This window comes from Bufo gargarizans, chromosome 9 (assembly GCF_014858855.1).
Source record: "Bufo gargarizans isolate SCDJY-AF-19 chromosome 9, ASM1485885v1, whole genome shotgun sequence".
Classification (NCBI taxonomy): domain Eukaryota; kingdom Metazoa; phylum Chordata; class Amphibia; order Anura; family Bufonidae; genus Bufo; species Bufo gargarizans.
Genome location: NC_058088.1, coordinates 60,826,066 through 60,844,291, shown reverse-complemented (window position 1 = coordinate 60,844,291; position 18,226 = coordinate 60,826,066). Strand labels below are relative to the sequence as shown.

The window sequence follows — 18,226 nt, the reverse complement described above, 5'->3', positions numbered from 1 at the left end:
GGAGAACGGCACTATGGGGGGCAGTAAAGGGGAGAACGGCACTATGGGGGCACTAAAGGGGAGAACGGCACTATGGGGGCATTATTTGGGGGGCACCATGGGGGAGGGGAGCACTATGGGGGCTCTAAAGGGGCTTTTTTTTTTACACATTATGGGGGGCACTATAGGAGAGAATGGCACTATGGGGCATCTGGTGGCACTATAGAGGCATTATTTGGGGGCACTAAGGGGAAGTGGGGGCTCTAAAGGGTCCTTTATTCTTATTGGCACATTATGGGGGCATTATTGCATCTGGTGGCACTAAGGGGGCATTTTTTTACTGGCACATTATGGTAGGCAATATAATTGTTGAAGGGGGCACTATCTGTGTGGTAGTAGTATTTCCAGGGGGACTGTTTCTGCAGTATAGTATTAGGGGCACAGCGGGCACAGTATTGGGGCGCTATCTGTGTGGTAGTAGTATTTCCAGGGGGACTGTTTCAGCAGTATAGTATTGGGGGCACAGCGGGCACAGTATTGGGGGTGGCAGGAAAGGGGGTTCAGAAGATGTGAAGATGATGGAAATGTGGGAAACTAATGTCTGTTTGTTAATTTCTGCAGAGATGGGAGATGGCTGAAAAATCATCATGGCGGTCTGGTCTGAGTGGAGAAGATGAGGAAAGAGAACGTCTACAACAAAGGTGACATCACTGGATGTAAGAGGTATGGGGCGCTATGTAGGAGAGGAGATGCTCCGACTCCTCCCCTGCCATTTGCAGAAGGAGGATTCAGAGCTGGGTGAGGACAGCCAAAGGGGGCAGCAGGCAGATGGTGGGGGGAACCACAGGCCTTGAGCAGGATCGGGGGAGGGAGGAGAGCGGAGGAGCTTCCTGGCTGCAGCCTGCTGTCTATTGTATGATGTGAAGCAGGCAGTGCAGCCAGGACAGACCTCCCCTCTCCGTATGATGTGTAGAGACAGGCCGCAACTATAGAATGTCAGCTGTACAGTGTTTGTTGGGAGTGGCCTATTATATGTAGGAGGGGCTTTTAATAATGGGCGGGGCCCAAAAAAAATTGCGCCGCATTGTTCTTTTCCTGCAGAGCTTTTAGAATCGCCAAGTAAAAGAATCAGCGCAACACGCTACACCCCGTCCCTGCAGTTTTAAATATAAAGGGGGCTTTGAAAAATTGAATTAGCACAGCACACTACACATGCCACATTTTTTTGCCTTTCGGACCCCCCCTAGACAAATTTCCTGGGTGCTCCCCTGTATATATATATATATATATACACACAACAACACTATTTAAAATAAAATTGCTGTAAAATTGTCAGTCATTATACATGGAGGTGTATTACATGGCTGTGGCCACAAGGTGGCAGCAGATTCTTCCAAATCTCACTTACTGAAGCTCTGGCATGGCCAGGCAAGGCTAGGCAAGTTACATGTTCTCCTGCTGCTCAACAATCCATTCTGGGAATAGTAGTTCCACAGCAGATATAGAGTGAAATGTTTCTTAAGTATGACATGAAATGAGAAGAACAGATTTATACGTGGCATATTTGTTGCATAAATTTCAGTTCACGTGAACAGGATTGTTTTGGAAGCCCCATTCAGATGAACAGAACTGATTTCCAGTGGCCAAAAATTTTTCCAAAAATCTGCTGCATGTGAATCCCCTCTTAGGCCTCATACATGACAGCCTCCAGATTGTATGGCGCCACAACACAGCACTCATGGACTTCTATGGTTCATCTCCGTATTCCTTACGGCGTTGTGATCTTTGTCTTACAGTCCGGCTCTAAGCACCAGTTCCCTACAAGGACAGCAGCGATTATAACTGCTCGGAGGCATTGCACGACATTACCTGATTGCCAAGATTATTCCTAATAAGGCCACTCTCACACAGTCAGTGTTTGGTCAGGTTTTGATCAGTGATTTCCATCAGTCGTTGTGAGCTGAAACCAGAACAGGAACAAATCTTTCCATTATATCTCCTGCCTGTGGAGGCTCTGCTTCTGGTTTTGGGCCACAGTCACTGATGGAAATCACTGATCAAACACTGACCAAACATTTAGGCTACATTCACACGACTGTATTGTCCGTCCGCGTATGATCCGCATTTTTTACCGATCCGCACACGGACCCATTCATTTCTATGGGGCTTCAAAAAGTGTGGACAGCACATGGATGTCATCCATGTACTGTCCACATCAGTATGTCCGTTCCGGAAATGATTGTCCTATTCTTGTCTTTAAAATGGGGTCTGCGAAACTTGCGGGATTCACACGGACCTCGTCATCTGTATTTTGTGGATCCGCAAAATGGATCCGGTCGTGTGAGTGCAGCCTTACTGTAAGAAATCAGCTTAACGTACATGTCAGTAAACATATGGCGCACGACTGCTGGGCTATGGCGCTTTCTAGGAGGGAATAAAAAAGCCGTCAGGTGAATGGTACACCCCACCGCCATAAAACATTATCCAACAATCCCCTAATATAAACAGTAACAGGGAGCCGCTATCTCTGGTGTAAGAGCTTGGAGGAGTGTTTGGAGAAGGACACGCTGGGTGGGCTCCCGCTCCTCCGGGATAAACAGCTGCTGGCTCTGTGCAGCTAGTGGGGACAGATGCAAGGGCCTTGGGGAATAGGCCTCCCTGATAGAGCGCCACTATTCACACCTATGGTGTCAATTTGCATTGAGAGATAAAAGAGAGTGGGGCCTGATGTCTCTTTCGCATGTCGGCCATTGCTGTGAACAGGCAGAAGGCGATCACAGGGTCGTAGTCCATTCATTATGAAACCTCAGGCCTCGTTGATCAAAACCACCCGCAACCAATCAGAGCCCAGATTTCATTTCATATGCTGCCTTTGAAAAATGAAAGCTGGGCTGTGATTGGTTGCTATGGGCAACAAAGACAGTTCTCTTTTAGAGCAGGGGTCAGCACTCCAGCTTCTCTGAGACTACAACTCCCAGCATGCATACAAGCTGGGCTGTTTTTGTAACTCCCATAGAAGTAAATGGAGTATTCTGGGAGTTGTAGTCTGTTTGGGGATATTTATCAAAACTGGTGTAAAGGAAAACCACAGCAACCAATCAGATTCCACCTTTCATTTTCCAAAGGACTTCTGAAAAATGAAAGGTGGAATCTGATTAGTTGCTAGGGGCAAATCTCTACCAACTTTATAGACAGTGACATTTGATTGACACAGATTGCCATCCTGGAACCCAAGGCAACCACAGGAGTCTGAGGCCTTGTTCACACAGTGTGCTTATCGTGTTCCCTGCGGACAGTTCACGGACCCATTGATTTTAATGTGTTTGTTCACACATCAATGGGTCAGTGGAAAAACAATGTGATCCAAACACGCCCATTAAAGTCTTTGGGTCTGTGAAAAACCACTGCTTTTGCATCCTGCCTCCATATATTTTAAACATGGGACAGAAACATAATGTGAACACAGCCTTAGGGTCCATTCACACGTCCGTTGTTTCTTTCCTGATCTGTTCCGTTTTTTGCGGAACAGATCTGGACCAGATCTGTACCCATTCATTTTCAATGGGTCCTGAAAAAAAATCTGACATTGTGCTGTCCAATTTTTTTCAGGACCCATTGAAAATGAATGGGTCCAGATCTGGTCCAGATCTGTTCCGCAAAAAACGGAACAGATCAGGAAAGAAACAACGGACGTGTGAATGGACCCTTATTTGTATGAACAGTAGCATGGCCATAGAGGGTGCAGAAGTTGCATCGGTATGGGGTTTTCTTGACCAAAATGGCCCAAAGTGATGTCATTATAGGGGAATACATTGGGACAGGTTCTTCAATTTTCGTCAGCTGAACACCCCTGACCTCCCTGTATACATGCACACTCGGTTGGGTCAAGCGTGCATGTGTTCTCAATAGGGGAGAGAAATAAGCCACTGGCAGTCACCCTTTGGCAGCTTATCCCTCCCTTGAGGAAAATGGATCGGGCATTAAAATTCAACATCTCCAGTCTATTTTTTCCCCAACATTAGCAAAACGTTTATCTGCATAACATCTAGGAGCTCATTCAGACGAGCATTGTAAAACTCGCTCATCTCTAATGTCAATGCCAGTTAGGTGCTAGGTAAAGGCCCAGGTAAAGCCTTTCCAACAAGATCTTCAAGTTACGCCTCTGATGTTGGCTTATTTGAAAGTGGTGATGCTGGTAATAGAGCACGCCATGACATCATCTGCAGAGCGCGCCCTGAGGCTACACAACTCTTGCAGTGACTTAAGTAGATCAGCTGGACAAGTGTGGGCTTCTCCCCATACAGCCCTGCGGGTGTGCTGTGTGTTCAGTAACATCACTAATAATTCAGTTTATGGTTTCATCTCTATCCCAATAACAATGATCCAAAACACGATGGTGGCTCGAGAACCTACAGGATTCCAGCGCCGCTTTGAAGACATTATACGTCTTAAGTCTCCCTGTATAAGAATGTAAGCTCTGCAAAGTAGGATTATGGTATTACGTAGGTATATTACAGGGTAAGCTCAGGATAGGAGCAGGATATCCCACACTCATTGCTTTCTACTCTTCCAAGGTCTGGGAAGCAGAGAGGGTTAAGACAAGGACTTCTCAGAAAAGTCCAGGTTCTGGACTGTAACTCTTCAGGGTGGAGATTTCATGAAGGAGAAATGTTAACTCTTCCTTTTCCCAGATTTCTTGGATTTGAGGGAGCAGAAGCTACTTGAAGGTGAGGGAACTTTTCTGGGCAGAATTCCTCTTCTCAATTCTATGCAAAACTCTTCTGCAAAGAAGCTTTAGATCTCCCCCCCCTGCTTTCCCTCCTCCCAATCTTTCCACCTCCCCCACCACATCTATCCCTCAGTCCTCCCCATCTCTCCACATTGATTATCCCAGGCTGTCTGCAACTCCTCCCTCTCCTGGTTCCAGCCCTCAGCCTGCAGAGTTCCCAAGAGTGAAGGGGATGTCTCGCACAAAGAGGGAGGGGAAACCTATTTTAAAAAGTCAATTCTCCTTTCCTGAATCAGTATACCTGTAGAAACCTGGCAAGGTGGACATCCGGGAGAGACCAGAAGATAATGCCCCCTCAAGAAATGTCCATGGAATACACGTCACACTTTGCACCCCCTGTGCCACCGCACAAGCCTAAACCTCTACCATCTGCCGGAGGTCAAGAAAGGAACCTAAAATGCGTCCTACTAGGAGATGGGGCAGTAGGGAAGACCAGCCTTCTGGTCAGCTACACCACCAATGGTTACCCAACGCGATATATTCCCACCGCCTTCGATGACTTCTCAGGTAGGATTTACTTATCCAAATTTTATCATTTTAAAAATGATGCATAAGGAATAAGTCAAGAATAAATCCAGTTGTAGGTGACCTTTCTTATATATGATCTTTAACCGGTATATTTCAAAGGACAACCGAGAAGGTTCTTTCCCTCACGTCTCCCTATGTTCAGATCCTCTTGTATTCCTTGCATGTCAAGTTAAAGCTGATTGCACAGGGTTTCCAGGGCATTCGTGAAAGGGATCCAATATTAGGGTATTATAAGACACCCCTGGGGGGGATTCTTGTTAGTTGATATAGGAATGTACAAGTCTGCAAGGGTAGTTTTTTTTTTCCCCAGTAACTGGTTTGCACTAGATCTTATATAACTCGGAATAACGTCACATTTTACTGTTGGTATTTGCTCTGTGTCACTCTGCATTTTACAACGTCTCCTTGCAAAGGTTCACGATAATAGGGTCATGTCCTGTCCTTGCCACCTTGCACACTATATACCCCATAGAAATATAGAATTGGGGCAAATAACTGGATGGTGTCCAAATGGTTAATTCTGTATATATATATTTTTTTTTTGTAGCTTTGGTGCAAGTAGAAAACACGCCTGTCAAGCTGCAGCTCTGTGACACCGCAGGGCAGGTAAGTTCCCAGCTGGATTGTATGTCAGGCTTTATGTTGCATGACTTCCACCTCTGTGTCCTAAATATACAGTATATCCCTGGAAGTGGAGACGCCATATCTTATGTCTGGGTCACCCAGAAGATTCCATGCCCTCTGTTACCTACTTTCTGCCTGTAGCACCTTGCACTGGTAGGGTCAGACACCCTGGGACCAGACTTTGTGTCCACTAGGGTTATTCTACAGCATTCTCATCTTGCATGGTTTTTTATATTTCTCTATCTTAGTCATGACCCTAAGCCCCATAGCTCCACCACCACCATTCTGTATGTTGACTTCTTCTGGATATACAAATAAAAGCCAATCTTCCTTCTCTCTCCAGGATGAATTTGACAAGCTGCGTCACTTCTGCTACCCCAAAACCGACGTGGTCATCCTGTGCTTCAGCGTTGTGAGCCCCTCATCTTTTCAGAACATATCGGAGAAATGGATCTCAGAGATACAAACTCACTGCCCCAATGTGCCTCTTGTCCTGGTGGGCACACAGTGCGACATTCGAGAGGATGTCAAAGTCTTAATCCAGTTGGCAAGGTATCGGGAGAAACCTGTGCCCCCTTCTTCCGCCAGGGCCCTCGCTGAAAAAATTGGGGCGGTTGCCTACGTCGAATGCTCGGCCCTTACTCAAAAGAACCTGAAAGAAGTCTTCGACACAGCCATCCTATCCGGCCTCCGATACTCCGACCTTCGAAACCAGAGGGAGAGGAAAATGGCTGCCACAGCTAGCAAGATGAAAACTCTTTCTAAGGCTTGGTGGAAAAAATATGTGTGTGTTTAAGACTCTTCCTCGTAACGTGGGACCAAAAAGTAAAGCCAAGTGCCTTATCCAAAGAGCTTGCACTCGGAGCAAGAGCTTGACGTCTTGCTGTGAAAGGTGACTGTGAAAGTTTATGGTTTCGGACTCTCATGCCCAAATTCCAGGTGCACGCAGAGTTCAAAGACTTGTAATGGGGCCTGGTATGGGTTGAATCAGAAGGCCCCCCTCGGAGACATTGTACCTTGGCAGCAGATTAACCTACATAACGACTTTCTGACACCTCTTCTCAAAGGGATACATCCAATTTGCACCTATGTTTACACTGGATAGGGTTCCAGGCTGGAATGTGTCAGAATGAATACCGGTGACCGGGATGGTGCCTATAACGAATTTAATATAATGATTGCTTTGATTTGCTGCCTCGCAGTGGTGGCTGAAACCCGAATATAGCTTCTGTTCTAAGAAGCGTGTAACATATGGACATTGTAATACTATGTATTAGCATGGACATCCGTGTCTGCGAGTGAGCCATGACCTGGACTGCTTCTTCAAACAGCAGATTTAACAGTCGCTGGAATATGTCATCTGGCATCAAACGGGGGCCTTGTGTAACTCGACGCTCCCAGCTGTTCTCTTAACTGCATGGCCCCATGCTGAGACTTGTAGTTCCGGGACATCTGGGTGCCACTAGTTACTCAAGCCTGTAGTAAACGCCTCTCACTCATAGCCATAACTCGTCTGGCATCGGTCTCAGTGATGACGCTTTACAAGCATTTGTTTGGGACGTCGAATCTCTTTTCATGCGATTCTGTTTGCAAATAAAATCACTTTTTATTATGTACATTGTCTGGTCTTCACTCATTACCATAGACGATCTAGGTCCACCATCCCATCGAGGATGCGGGAAGGTCTGGTCAGTGCCCGGGGGGGTATTTCCACAGTCAACCTGAAGTGGCTGATAACAGAGAACAGATTGCTTTCAACAAATGGAGACAGAACCGAATTTAGGTTTAATGTTCCTTTATTGCACTAAACCAAGACCTAAAAGATGTGATATTTTATAACCCAATCAGCAGAACCTTTCATATTCAATACTGCAACATTTACCAAGTTAAAGGGGTACTCCCCATCGCTAGCATAGGCCAACACTTCATGATCATTGCAGGTCCCTCTGGGACCCTGAATGATATAAAAAATGTAGCACAGTGCCACCTTCTAAGCTTTCCCTGCAGGGCTCCAGACCAATCAGATGGTAGAAATATGCCACCATTTTATAAGAGGGGAATTAAAGACTCAACTCAAACTAAACGGCACCCCTAGTGGCTATTCTAATCTACACATGGGCTCATGAACACGAACGTGTGCCACCGGTGCCGTGCATTGGGGAATGCATCTGTGTGTGGCCGACGCTGATGGATGCAGACCCATTCGACTTTAATGGGTCCGAGATCCGTCTGCACCACAAAAAAATAGAGCATGTTTTATTTTTTTGGGGTGCAGAGGCAAGGGCCGAAATGCCACAAAAGTGCTCCGTAATGCTTCCGTGGCCTTCCGCTCCATATCTTCCAGATTGCGGACCCATTCAAGCGAATGGGTCTGCCTCCCTGATACGGTGTGCACATGGCTGGTGCTCGTATATATTGCAGACCGCAATACGGGCACGGCCGTCACATATTATAGGGGTTTTCTGAGATTTTTATACTGATCGGTGGAGATCCAACACTCAGGATCCCCGCCGAGATGCTGTTGGAGAAGGCCACAGCGCTTGCAGTATCGTTTTGGCCTTCTCCCAACTTTGCCTAGGCCATGTGACGTCCCATTCTTCGGTCACGTGGCCTAGGAGAAGCTTAGCTCAATAGAAATGAATGGGCCTGAGCTGCGATACCAAGCACAGCCAGTATATAATGTACGGCGCTGTGTTCGGCGAGCTGAGAGAAGGCCACAGCAATACTGCAAGCCCCGGTGCCTTCTCAAACAGCTGATCGACGGAGGTCTCGGGTGTTGGACCCCATCGATCAGATACTGAGGAGCTATCCTGTGGACAGGTCATCAGTATAAAAATCTCGTAAAACCCCTTTAAAGTCATATGGGGACTCGGCAGTACAACTGCAGAATACTCTGTTTAGTTTAACGTATAGAACAACATGTGCGCTGAGGGGTAAAAGTGCAAGAGCACCCATGTCCTAGGCCGTGATTGCATATAACAGCGTTGGTTCAAACCTAGTATGCTATGAATGCTGTGGGTTGCACATGGAAGAACGTCAAGTTTATACGTGTTAGGCCATGTGCATACTACGTTCTGGCCTACACATTTGGCATATGAGCTGGGATAGTTCCTGCACATGTACCAAATGTAACCGCAGGCCCCCATTCATTTGACAGAGACCAAAAGAGGGTTCCTTTGACTTCTGTCGGTGCGGCGCTCCTGCATACCTTTTCTTATTTACCGTATAGGAGAGTGCAGCTGACAGTAGACCACGGCTTAACAAATAAAAGGTGGTAGACATTTTTTTCACAGTGTGGCCAACATATGCTGGATATGTCGAGGAATATTCCCAACGTATAGATCAAACATGATATGAACAAAGCCTTTTGGTGTAGCTGTGCGTTGTGTGTCTCCTCAGTGCAGTATGTACGAGGTCAGGACTTTGTGTATACTGTATATTATGGAGTAGTTGTATGTGTTCTGTCTTCCCAGTGTTTGTATGTACATGCCAACCATATCTCTCATCTCAGCTGAGGACCTTGACACCCATACAGGCGAAACTCAAAAAAATTCTAATATCGTGCAAAAGTTCATTTATTTCAGTAATGCAACTTAAAATTAGAATTTTGCGGAAAAAGGTTCAATATTCTAGGCTCAAAGTGTCACACTCTAGTCAGCTAATTACTCCATACCCCCTGAGCAAAGGGGCCTCAAAATTGTGACTTTGGGGTTTCATAAGCTGTAAGCCATAATCATCCAAATTATAACAAATAAAGGCTTGGAATATCTCACTTTGCATGTAATGAGTCTCATATGTTAGTTTCACCTTTAAGTTGCATTACTGAAATAAATGAACGTTGCACGATATTCTAATGTTTCGAGTTTCACCTGTATTTCTAAAACAACATCAAAAACATTAGAGAAAAACCTGAACCTATAGTCCCTGTAACCCCTGCTCACATCTGCCCACTGCTTCTCCCCCAAACCGACCTCTTGACCACCATTGATCTCACCTCACCACCTGTGCGCTTAAGGCTACTTTTCACACTTGCGTTCGGAGCGGATCCGTCTGGTGTCTGCACAGACGGATCCGCTCCTATAATGCAGACGATGGGATCCGTTCAGAATGGATCCGTCTGCATTATAGTATAGAAAAAATTCTAAGTGTGAAAGTTGCTCAGACGTTTGAAAATTAAGCCATAGTGTGTCAACTTCAAACGAATCCGTCCCCATTGACTTACATTGTAAGTCTGGACGGATCCGTTTGCCTCCGCACGGCCAGGCGGACACCCGAACGCTGCAAGCAGCGTTCGGGTGTCCGCCTGCTGAGCGGAGGTAAAACGGTGCCAGACTGATGCATTCTGAGCGGATCCGCGTCCACTCAGAATGCATTAGGGCAGGACGGATGCGTTCGGGGCCGCTTGTGAGAGCCTTCAAACGGAACTCACAAGCGGAGCCCCGAACGCTAATGTGAAAGTAGCCTAACCCAAACCCACCTCATCCATAACCTTACTACTGTGTCGTATTACTAACCACTGGAGTCTTCCTATCACACCCATCCTTAAAGGGTTTCTGTCATCATAAAAATCGTTATGTAGCTGGCTGACATGAGCGATGTGCTAATGTCAGCAGAACATGACTGTATGACTTATATCTCTCTGCCTGCCGCCGATCGCTCTAAATAATGACTTTTATAATATGCAAATGAGCCTCTAGGTACTAGTGGGGCGTCGCTGCAGCACCTAGAGGCTCCGTCCTCTCACCATTTGGCACGCCCATGTAAAGTGATTGACATCCTCGGTCTCCTCCGTGCCCCATAAATCCCGCGCAGTCCATTTTAGTATTAGGTGAGTGAAGCATGGAACCAGGCGAGCGTCCTTCACTCACTGCGCCTAATACTAAAATGAACAGCGCAGGCGCGGGATTTGTGGGGCACAGAGGAGACCGAGGATGTCAATCACCTTTACAAGGGCGTGCCAAACGGTGAGAGGACGGAGCCTCTAGGTGCAGCAGCAACGCCCCACTAGCACCTAGAGACTCATTTGCATATTATAAGTGTCTTTATTTAGTGCGATCGGCAGCAGGCAGGGAGATATAAGTCATACAGTCATGTTCTGCTGACCTTCATTAGGGTAATACCTTGTACTGATACAGCCTCACTAGTGTGATGAAAGCCGTTTTTTCCTTTGCAGCCTCCGTGAAGGGTACCTGCCAGTACCCTTTGGTGAGGTCCAACACAGAAAAATACTGGGCTTGGCCTAACTTCTCAATAAGCTCATCTACTCGGGGCATGGGATACGCATCAAACTTCGACAATTCATTCAGTTTGCGGAAATCGTTACAGAACTGCAATGTCCCGTCCGGCTTGGGTATTAAGACTATCGGACTGGCCCATTCACTTTTTGATTCCTCGATGACATCTAGCTGGAGCATTAGCTGCACTTCCAGTGCGATGGCTTGTCGTCGAGCTTCGGGTACCCGGCATGGTTTTAACCGGACTTTTGCCTGAGGCTCAGTGACAATGTCATGCCGGATTATGGACGTGCGTGTTCCGACTAATGAACTCCCTGGCTTCCTAACTCTGTTTAGAGGTGGGGCTTTCAGCAATTTTCACTGTGGGAGCCACTTCCCTTGCTTCAGACAGAGGGGCCGAAATCGCTTCCCCTAGTAACCCTGGACGTGGGCTGTCTTCCGTACAGGTTTCCCCAATTTTTCAAGAACCTTGTAGGGCCCCTGCCACCTAACTTACTGTCTACGGTCTATACCAGAACCAACACCCGATCATCTGGGTTAAAGTTCCGGACCCGAGCCTGCCTATTATAGACCATACTCTGGGCTCACTGTGCGGCCTCCATATGCTCCCTAACCAGAGGCAACACTGTTTCCATCCGTCCCTGCATCTGGGTAACATACTCAACAACACTTTTGTGTGGTGTGGGTTGTTGTTCCCACGCCTCTTTGGCGACGTCCAACAGACCGCGAGGGTGTCTGCCGTATAGCAGTTCGAAGGGCGAGAACCCAGTAATGGCCTGGGGCACTTCTCGCACTGCGAACATGAGATAGGGCAGAAGAAGGTCCCAGTCCCTCCCATCCTTAGACACCACTCTTTTTAACATATTTTTTTGTGTTTGATTAAACCTCTCTACCAGTCCATCCAATGCAGATGATACACAGACGTCCGTAGCTGTTTTATGTGGAGCAATTTACAGAGTTCCCTTCATGATCTTGGACATAAATGGGGTCCCTTGGTCAGTCAGAACCTCCTTAGGCAGACCCACTCGAGAAAACATCTCAATTAACTCCTTAGCTATGAGTTTGGCTGATGTATGACGCAGCGGCACCGCTTCCGGGTACCAAGTGGCGTAGTCGAGGACGACTAAGATGTGTTGGTGCCCTCTAGCGGACTTTGGTACTGGGCCTATGAGATCCATAGCGATCCGCTCGAATGGAACCTCAATAATCGGGAGAGGGACCAGGGGACTATGGAAATGTGGCTGGGGGCTGGTTATCTAGCAGGTTGGGCAAGACTTGCAATACTCTTTCACCTCTCTGAACACACTGGGCCAGTAGAACCGCTGTAGAATCCGGTCCTGTGTTTTCTGCTGGCCCGGGTGTCCCCCAAGAACATGTTTGTGGGCTAACTCCAACACGAGCTTGCGATACGCCTTGGGCACTACCAGCTGTTCAATATGCTCACCCCAAAGTTGATTTACCGGATACGGCATCTCCTGTTGAACCACAAAATAGGGGAACATAGACTCGGCCCCCGGTTGTTGCGGCTCACCCTCAACTACTACCACATTTTCCCAGGCTCGAGATAGAGTCGGGTCCTGGTGCTGTGCCAAAGTTATCTCCGGAGATGTTGAGGTCTGCCAACTCCAGACCCGGCGGCAAGTCCTCCACGTCTCCCACCATCACACTTAGTGGGGTTGTCTTCCCCTCTTACAACGAAGCGGCCGTCACCCCTACTGCTGGCCCTTCGGACTCAGGTTCCCAGGGTTCTGCTCTCCCCCCTGAGCCGGGCCACTCTGATAGGGTCACATCTGTCTCTCCCAATTATTAGTTCATAGTGCAACTTTGTGGCGACGGCCACCTCATGAGTCCACATGCCGGCCACCGTGGATAGTGACACCAGGGCGGTAGGATAGTCCTTTAAGTCTCCATGGATGCACACTACGCCTACTTTTCAGCCAGTATACTCAACAGGCCGCACCAGGGCAGCTCTTACCAGGGACACCAGGCTCCCTGAGTTCAGCAGCGCCACTGCCAGGTTATCTCCCACTTGCACCTGGCACAGGTGACTATTGTCTCGGGGTTACTGGATGCACACAGCCTCCTGGCATACATTGAGGGGCGGTAGCCAAAGTTAGTGTCCATGGGTTCACCCCGATGGGGACAGTCGGCCCTTATGTGTCCAGGCTCGTGACACCGCCAGCAGAAAACCGGGGCTGGGTCTGCAGGGGGTACGTCCCGGGCGGGCTTGGCTGGCACCAGCCGTTGGGCCTGGGGTGGAGATTTCCGGGGTTTGACTGGCCCCCTCCCTAAATAACGCCCCTGCAGATTTATGGTGGCCTCATAGCGCTCCACCAGGTCAATCATCTCTAGGGCATTACCAGGAGACACCTGGCCGATCCAGTGCTGGAGAGGGTACGGCAAAGCTCTCCAGAACACATCCACCAACAGGCGGTCCAGCATAGAAGTGGGACTCAGTACGTCAGGCTGCAGCAGGTGCAGCAGATCATAATACTGCGGTCTGGCAGGTTCAGCCTGGTTAAATTCCCATTGACGCACTCGCTGGGCCCGTACCAATACATTCACCCCCAGTCTTGCCAGAATCTCACCTTTTACAGTCAGCTGGTAGGTCGAAAAACACCTGCTGGGGTCCAGATGCCAGGAACGGAGCGATGACCTCAACCCATTGGTCTCGGGGTAACTTCTCCCGCACGGCCACCTTTTCGAACACCTCTCAACGTCGTCTGATTGGGTCATCTTAGGGATCGCCGCACAAACAGCTTTCCGGGCATCGTGGACGTTCTGGGACGCTCCTGCCACTTGTAATGCTATCACATGCTGTAATAGCAGCTGGTCAGTTTCCTGCTGCTGCTGCTTGTTTGCCTCCCGCTGCTGCAAGTTAGCCTCCACAAGGGCTTTCACGACCGCCTCCATTTTGTCAGGGGATACGGGTCGTAACCTTGCCGGCTTGATAAAAGTCATACGCCCGGGGAAAAACAAAAACTTTTCGGCCTTCAGGCCAGCCTCACTGCGTTTTCCCGCATCCAACACCAAATGTTGGGATTAATGTGGGGATTAATCCAAATCTCATAGAGTAGCAGGGTTAGAGGCGTGTATACATGAATGATATAGTAGAGCTGTATATGTATAATGCCTGTGAGGTGCTGTGTGTACATACATAAATGCCATAGTAGTGCTGTATGTGCACTAGACCACCCATGATGTAGCAGTGTTGGCAGTGTATCTTAGCACAGTATTGTCTGTCTTCTACCTGTCCTGATGAAGCAATGTTAATTGACTGTTTAGAAGACTATATATAGCATTGCCGTCTCTCCGCTCGGACGTATTTCTTGCCAGGATTAGGCACCGCACCATGGAGACGGACCATGACATCATTAATAAAAGGCCAGCGGGTTAATGTATTCCTCTAATTCTTAATTAGTAGATCTATTTATAGGAAGACAAAAAGTGGGGAGCTCAGGAAGCCATCATCTATGGGAGGAAACATAGGCTGTCGTTAGACAAGTAACTTAGATCTTGAGAAATCTCTTAATTACAGCGCAGAAGGAAGTGCACCCTTGAGGGGGGGCATTTAAAGGGGATGTCCATCTGCATTGCATCAATGTTTGGTCAGTACCAGGGTATTATCTAATCCCAGGAATAAAAAAACTGCTGTCTGCTGCCAAGACTATTTTATGAATCGCATAAGATAAGAGGATGACGTAGTTGATAAAGTTTGACAAGAGAAACTTGATATTCCCCCTCCCCCACTCATTGCCGACTTTGAAAATAAAAAGAACCGCCTGCGATAAGGAGAAAGCCAGGGACTTCCCGAGAAATCTCTGGGCAAAGGTCACTCAGCTGTTTCCAGTAATTTTAACAACTCCTTACGCATTGACGGTATAAGAATATTCAGTGTAATTTCATACGGAACTGGGTTAATAAAGCGATAACTGGACACGGCATGCTCCATTATTAAGGCTAGTTTCAAACCTGTGTTTATCGGATCAGGCAGGCTGTTCTGGCAGAGAACAACCTGCCGGAGTTCACCGGATTCTGCCATTCACTAGCGGATCCGACCCAGTGTTCACCGGTGAACACCATTTACTAGAATCTGGCGGTTTTTGTCCAGCTGACGGATGGATGCCATTATAGCCAATAGGGTCTGGTGGTGAACAGCAGTATCCAGCTAGGCCGGATCCAATAAACGCAAGGTTGAAACTAGCCTTGAAGGGGTTATCCGAATTCTAAAATATCCCCCCTAATGCCCGTGGATTATACTTACCTGCTTCCCGGCACCGGATCCCTGCGCAGCCACCGCTGCATCTCCCAGTCGCTCGGATCACAACATTGTGGCCTGCTACTGGGTGCTCCCCCATCGACTGGGAGATGCAGTGGCGTCCGTGCAGGGATCCGGAGCAACGCGGTTGCTGGGGAGCAGGTAAGTATAATTCATACCAGGGTCCTGGGCATTAGGGGGGATCTTTTAGAATTTGGATAGCCCTTTAAAGGGATTGTCTCACTTCAGTAAATAGCATTTATCATGTAGAAAAAGTTAATACTTACTAATGTATTGTGGTTGCCTCCTTTGCTGGCTGGATTCATTTTTGCATCACATTATACGCTGCTTGTTGTCATGGTTACACACTATAGGGAAAAGTGTCAGTCTCTCTTGTAGGTAGGACCATGGGAGTGCGCATAGGACAGAATGTTTTCCGATAGTGTGCAAGCACAGCCACCGCTGCTGGATTGCAGGGTGGTTGCAACCATGGAAACGAGCCGTGTATAATGTGATTGAAAAATGAATCCAGCCAGTGAAAAAAGCAACATGGATAATCACAATACATTAGTAAGTGCCTTGTATTAACTTTGTCTATATGCCATTTGCTGATGTTAGACAACCCCTTTAAGCACTCAATGACATACATTTGAAATGCGTTTTTTTCCACAGGGACTCAAAGCGCAGGGATAGTTATGTGGTTGGAGGAAATCAGAGTACTCAGAGAAAACCAGCGCTAACACTGGGAGAACATACAAACTCCATGCAATTCATCATTTTTTTTGCCTGCGATATAGACTTTTATTAATAATAATATATAGGATGTTGTATATGTCTTGTGTATGCCTGCTTCAGTTGATTTATGGGTTCTCTGCCATCTTGGTTCCTTCTTCCCCTCTCATATGGTTCCCTTAATTTCACATGATGCCTCTGGCTTTGCAGAGTGGTGGAGTCTCACTCATCACATTGCACTTGCTCTGCTCTGAGGGCAGCAAGTGATGGATGAGTGACATAGATCTTCTCCCTAACTGAGACTGCAGAGTCTTTGTCATCCGCTTCAGCCTGTCTTCCCTACCTCATGCTCATGATAGGATTTTCCCTGTCTTACAAGCAGGAGGCAGGGGACAGCAGTGTGAAGCTGGATCTCAAAGGATACACTGGAGATTCTGCACACAGCCCTCACAGATAGCATATAGACACTAATTCTAAGTTCTGGTTGGCACTTTGGTAAGTAGGTGCTTAGTGTTAGGAATGAATCCACATTTAGACTGAACCATGAATTTTACGAATCGACACTAGTGTTTTCGACTATCCCTGGTGCCAGTGGTCCCTCCATGACACATATGTTCCTATTGGCCGTGACCAGGGTCGGAGATGGACCAAAACACTAGTGTTTACCTTATGCATACTGCTTGAATAACTATTAAAGCAAAGATACACTAATTCATCAATTCGTGAATGCCGTGGTTCATTCTATATAGTATAGACACTAAATTTGAATGCTTGCTGCATTAGAAGGCCAATGCATGGGTATAACTGGGGAGTAGGCAGAGTTATAACCTGAAGTTTTTGGGTCCTAATGCAACATTTGTAACATGGTGCCCACATACTAATACTGGTGTCTTCTTATTTTGCAGAGGGGCTTTTGAGGCCTTAGGGGTGAATAAGGCACCCCCTGTAGCTATGCCATTGTTGGGGTTACATGTGCCTGAGGTGATGGGTGCTGGTGGGGGTCACACCAGCATACCACATCTCCTTGGCCAGGATACTTGAATACAGGGCCAGGAAAGTAAATTGAATATCTGCACAGGGTGAAAGAAGGCCTAGCTATGACTTTTGGCTAAGTTTCAGATATTTGGACCTCTGTACCTTGAACGGCATGGAATGCAATCTTGTAAAACTGGAATTATGTTCCAAGGCTGATATGACGTCAGTCAATTTCATAGCAAATGGGAAAAGGTCCAGATGTTTGGATCTTCATGTCATGGCTTGAAGTACTTTATTGATACACAAAGTGTTCCAGGTTCGCTAGATCTAGATATTCAGTATTATAGAGAACGTTATGGTTATTGTCAATACATACTGTGTACCAACATCATAAGGCGTCCCGACAGAGAAATCACGTAAAAGGACGTCTGTCAGACCCTTATGGCACCAAGGTAATGCGCCAGAAAATGTGACCTCCTTAGAACATCAGTAGTGACCATAATCTCCTCCTTTATTTTCTGAAATAACATGGAGACATTAGGAGATATGATTGGTGAAGGTTAAAGAGCTGGCCAAAATGATTGACCAAAACACTCAAGTTCCTCAAAATGATCCTTGTGGTGTAGCATTGTGGAAATCAATCAATCAATAGTGATCCTCTGATCCTTCCATAATTTCACAACTTTCGCAATTTCAATGTTGAAGTGTTACAATGGACCCCAAATACAATTGGCTAACATAGTTTCAGCAGAAGACAATCCCACCTGAAGATTTCGAAACCAATCACTTGTCATTTTGACACAATAACTTTTTGATGATATGTTTTGTGTCTACAATGATGGACATATTCTGTACAGACAGATGGTGTACCCTCAGAATAATCTCCTCTGGTGGGCCCAAGAAACTAACGCTGAGGATGACCTGAGCAATTCTTCATTGACTAGGTGACAAATAGGCCGAGATCTGAGGATGGGTGCATGGTTCCCCACCATCTGTGTAGGTGAGGTTTGTACCCATCTATGGTCAAAAAGAGCTATGAGATCATGACCATCACATTGGTCTTCTTGATCTTGTAAAAAAAATAAGTGCAAGTATTCACCCATGAGA

The 18,226-nt window shown here is 47.1% G+C and overlaps 1 protein-coding gene across 1 annotated transcript; it reads left to right on the top strand.

The window, feature by feature from the left end:
• The first annotated feature begins 4,922 nt into the window (after positions 1 to 4,922).
• On the top strand, positions 4,923 to 7,536 carry LOC122946134 (rho-related GTP-binding protein RhoU-like). The gene is made up of 3 exons (XM_044305515.1): positions 4,923 to 5,275; positions 5,844 to 5,902; positions 6,264 to 7,536. The coding sequence occupies exons 1-3, from the start codon at positions 5,056 to 5,058 to the stop codon at positions 6,714 to 6,716; spliced, it is 732 nt and encodes a 243-aa protein (XP_044161450.1). The 5' UTR covers positions 4,923 to 5,055; the 3' UTR covers positions 6,717 to 7,536.
• The last annotated feature ends 10,690 nt before the right edge of the window (positions 7,537 to 18,226 follow it).

Coding starts and splice junctions, on each gene's coding strand:
- LOC122946134 (XM_044305515.1), top strand. CDS start 5,056: ATGCCCCCTCAAGAAATGTCCATGGAATACACGTCACACTTTGCACCC. Junction 5,276..5,843: donor CGCCTTCGATGACTTCTCAG/GTAGGATTTACT, acceptor TTTTTTTTGTAG/CTTTGGTGCAAGTAGAAAAC. Junction 5,903..6,263: donor TCTGTGACACCGCAGGGCAG/GTAAGTTCCCAG, acceptor TTCTCTCTCCAG/GATGAATTTGACAAGCTGCG.